The sequence below is a fragment of the Juglans regia genome, chromosome 1 (assembly GCF_001411555.2).
Source record: "Juglans regia cultivar Chandler chromosome 1, Walnut 2.0, whole genome shotgun sequence".
NCBI classification, from domain to species: domain Eukaryota; kingdom Viridiplantae; phylum Streptophyta; class Magnoliopsida; order Fagales; family Juglandaceae; genus Juglans; species Juglans regia.
In genome coordinates this window covers 19,315,264-19,318,826 of record NC_049901.1, presented here as the reverse complement: position 1 = coordinate 19,318,826, position 3,563 = coordinate 19,315,264, and the positions used below count along the sequence as shown (strand labels likewise).

The 3,563-nt window shown below is 35.2% G+C and overlaps 1 protein-coding gene across 2 annotated transcripts; it reads right to left on the bottom strand.

The window, feature by feature from the left end:
- On the bottom strand, positions 1–1,303 carry LOC108991987 (zinc finger protein CONSTANS-LIKE 9-like). Of its 2 annotated transcripts, none has more exons than XM_018966418.2 (2): positions 589–1,303; positions 1–414 (listed from the first exon to the last, which is right to left on the bottom strand). In XM_018966418.2, exons 1-2 carry the CDS (start codon positions 1,090–1,092, stop codon positions 205–207), a joined length of 714 nt encoding a protein of 237 aa, XP_018821963.2. In that variant the 5' UTR covers positions 1,093–1,303; the 3' UTR covers positions 1–204. The 2 variants fall into 2 exon arrangements, with proteins under 2 accessions (XP_018821963.2, XP_018821964.2); XM_018966419.2 differs by having other exon boundaries at positions 1–411.
- Positions 1,304–3,563: the final 2,260 nt, after the last annotated feature.

The following is a 3,563-nucleotide window of genomic DNA, read 5'->3' as shown; positions in this document are numbered from 1 at the left end:
TTGCAACACAACCACAATCTCCGTCCCCCATTCCTCCTTGATATCATCTCAATACAAGTATATAAACCGTCTAAGTTAATTAGTATTACATATTAACTAATGCATTCATTGGTCAAACAACCCACTATTGTTAGGAAGAGGGTTAATTTCAATCGGACAGCTAACAGTATTCGGGAATCCACGTCGACAGCTCCCTATTCTTCACTAATCTCGCCGTCGGATTCTCCTGATCGACCCAATAATCGTCGAAGAAGATGCCTCACCGCCATCGACCTGAACCGGTCGGTCCGGCTCTGTCCTCCGGTTCTTCCGGGGCCTCATTGAGTCAACAGAAGTCGCCTCGCCGTCACCAGCCTGAGCCGTCAACGCCGCGCCGTTCTCCCTTTCAGTTGAAGAACGGCTGAGATCGTCCTGCTATTTTTCAAGAAATAATAAATCCTAACTGCTTGTTTGAATCTCGATTCGGGGGAAAAAAATGCAAAACTGATAAAAAACACAATCGCTAAAAGCATTGAAATGTTGTGAATAAAAAAATGGAAGCAGAAACTGAAAACAGAGAGATTTGAGAGAGAAGGCGGGTACACAAACCTGAGCGTTTCCAAGATCTAAACCGTTCTCACGCATTCGCTTCAACGCAAACGTAGTCACCGACACTTCTTCGCTACTCGAAGAGCTCGCCGCAGGCGGCGTAGACCACGGCACAACCTGATTATCTCCCTCCTCCTCATCATAATTATCAGCATCACCGTCTTCGTCGTCATCCTCCTCATCATCAACTATGTCATCCACGTCCTGATCATGGTCGTTTTCTTCGAGATCATCATCATTACCTCCTTGGCTCTCCCGCTCATCATCTTTGTTTCGGTTTCCTGCGACGCAGCCCACGCACACGGAGACCGTGTGCCCAAGCTTTGCACCAGACGCTCTCCAAGGGGTTTGGGTCTGGCACGCGTGGCAGAGGAGGGTCCTGGAGTGGCGAGCCACGAGGAAGTTGGCTCCGTGGACCTTGGCGTCGCAATCCCAGCAGAGGCTCGCCTCGTCCGACTCGCAGTAAGTCCTAGCAGGGGCCTTGCAGAGCTCGCAGTTTTTCATCTCTTTCCTCTTCCGAAAAAGTTCGATTCGGTCTTTAAATTCTTTCTCGGGAATTTTCTCTCTCTACTTTCTCCGTCTTCTCTCTCTCTCTCTCTCTCTTCCTGCGAGTGCGAGTTATCAATGGATGCGTGGGAAGCAGCGAAGGGAATGTAGGAAAGGGGAAGGTGTAGTCCTCGTAGTAAACAACCCCCACTTTTTACCTCAAATAACGAAACTACCTTCTACAGACTTTGGCTTACCTTTATGGGTTGCCTCTTCCAGATTTCCCAATCCCACCCCCCATTCACAATGCGTAGACGAATGGCCAGTATTTTTTTTCCATTTTATTTTTTCAGTTATAAATAAATTTATTTAAGACTTTGTTTTTATCGGTCTCAATAATTTTATTTAAAAAATTTTACACCACATTATCTATAAGATATAATTTAATTTAAAAAATAAATTTTAAAATTTAAATTTATAAATCAAATTATGACAGATAAATCATTAAATTTTTCATGCGCCGAGCATAGGGTACGGGTTCCCCCCTCCACCAGTTCAAATTTTCCCTTTTTTTTTTTTATTGAAATTCTTATTTTTATATTATCTATATAAATATTATATTTTTGGTTTTAATTTTTTTTTTATCTTTTAAATTCTATGGTCATAGATTTTTAATTTTATTTTTGTTTATATATTTATTCGTAATTTACATGTATTATTTTATTTTTGTGATGTCTAATTTGAGATATTTAAAATAATTTTTAATAAAGTGATTTACATAAAACATCTAGGTGACTTCTTATTTTTTCACCAATGTACACCAGATAGGGTGCACAGAAAAGAGTTTGTTAGGACTTTAAGTGAGGTTTAGATAATGAATTGAGATTAAAGTTAAAAATTAAATAAAATATTATAAAAATATTATTTTTTAATATTATTATTATTATAAAATTTAAAAAAATTATATTTTTTTATAAAAATTTAATAAAATTATAAAAATTAAATAAAATGAATTAAAATTATTTTTATATTCAAACCCAACCAGCTGGGTTTGTTATCTACGTTTAATGTGATTTATATATTCGAAACCCATCATAAAATTAGTTGATTATAGAATATAATTATGTAAAGCGAAAGAGCGGCAATAATTATTATTGATTACAAATAATATTTTATATGATTCTTCGAAGGACGGAAACGCAATTGAATTATTGAACTAATTATTAAAAAACAAGGAAAAAATATTGAATAAAAGTAGTAGTGATTGAGTTAAGGGTAGGGGTGTAATTTTAGAGTGAAAAAGGAAGGGCTCCAGAGCTGTGGTTGGTACCTTACCTGTGAAAACAGAAGGATTTCACCGTTCTTAAGGCTGTGGTGTCTCGTAGCGCCAGGTGTTGGTTCGTCAGGGAACAACAACCTCTGTGGTCTATATATTTGATGGTACCGCTCCGGCTCCACTCCTTGGGATATTTTTGGTTTGACGGTGACGCGCCATATCCAGGTGGCATAGAGATAGCGTGCTGGAGATTCGATTCGCTTCAGAGGCTTGGCCCACATGTGCTATACCTGATACCTGATTTGGGATGTCTGACCTGCCTCTTGGGCACCCGCTCTGATTCTCTGAATATATCTCTTCTCAGACTCTCTCTTCTCGTCTATGGTCAGCATTCCTCCCGACCACGCGCTCCTAGTGCAGCGGCTTACACGACCACTTCTCGATTGACGAAAGTCCTTTTTATTGTTTTTTGCGTTCTTTTTATTAGTAATAAAATTTTATTTATCATTTTCATATTATATATTATATATAATTTTTTAATTTTTAATTTTTTTTCTTATTAAATATATGATATAAAAATGATAAATAAAAAACTCAATCAATTTAAAAAGAATAAAATTAAAAATAATTTTAAAGAATAAAAATAAAAATAATATGTAATATGAGAAGATGATGAGTAGTAAAACTATTATTATTATAATAAAATTCCTCCATTACGGTCTTAGATTGTAGTAGGTTCCAATTGACGGTGTTCTAAATTTAGGTTAGATTTGGATAGTGAGATAAAATGAGATGTGTTGAGTTGAAAGTTAAAAATTAAATTAAATATTATTATAATATTATTTGTTAATATTATTATTATTATTTTGAGATTTAAAAAAATTAAATTTTTTATTATATTTTATGTAAAAATTTATTAAAATTATAATAATAAGATGAAATAGATTGACAGTATTTCTCCATTCAAACCCAACAATAGGTTCCGATATCTAGTGTTAAAAATACAGATTGGTTAGTCAAAGGATAAAAATACCACATAATATTTATTCTAAATAGTTACTCGATCTTCTTTTTTTCTCTTTTAATTATTTAATTTTTTTTTCAATATTGCTGAGGAAACAGATCATTCTCTAAGAAGCTGCATTGGGTTTTGCAACAGTGGGAGTTTAAACCTGTTGTGAGAAATGTTAAAGAAGCAGCTCATGTTTTGGCA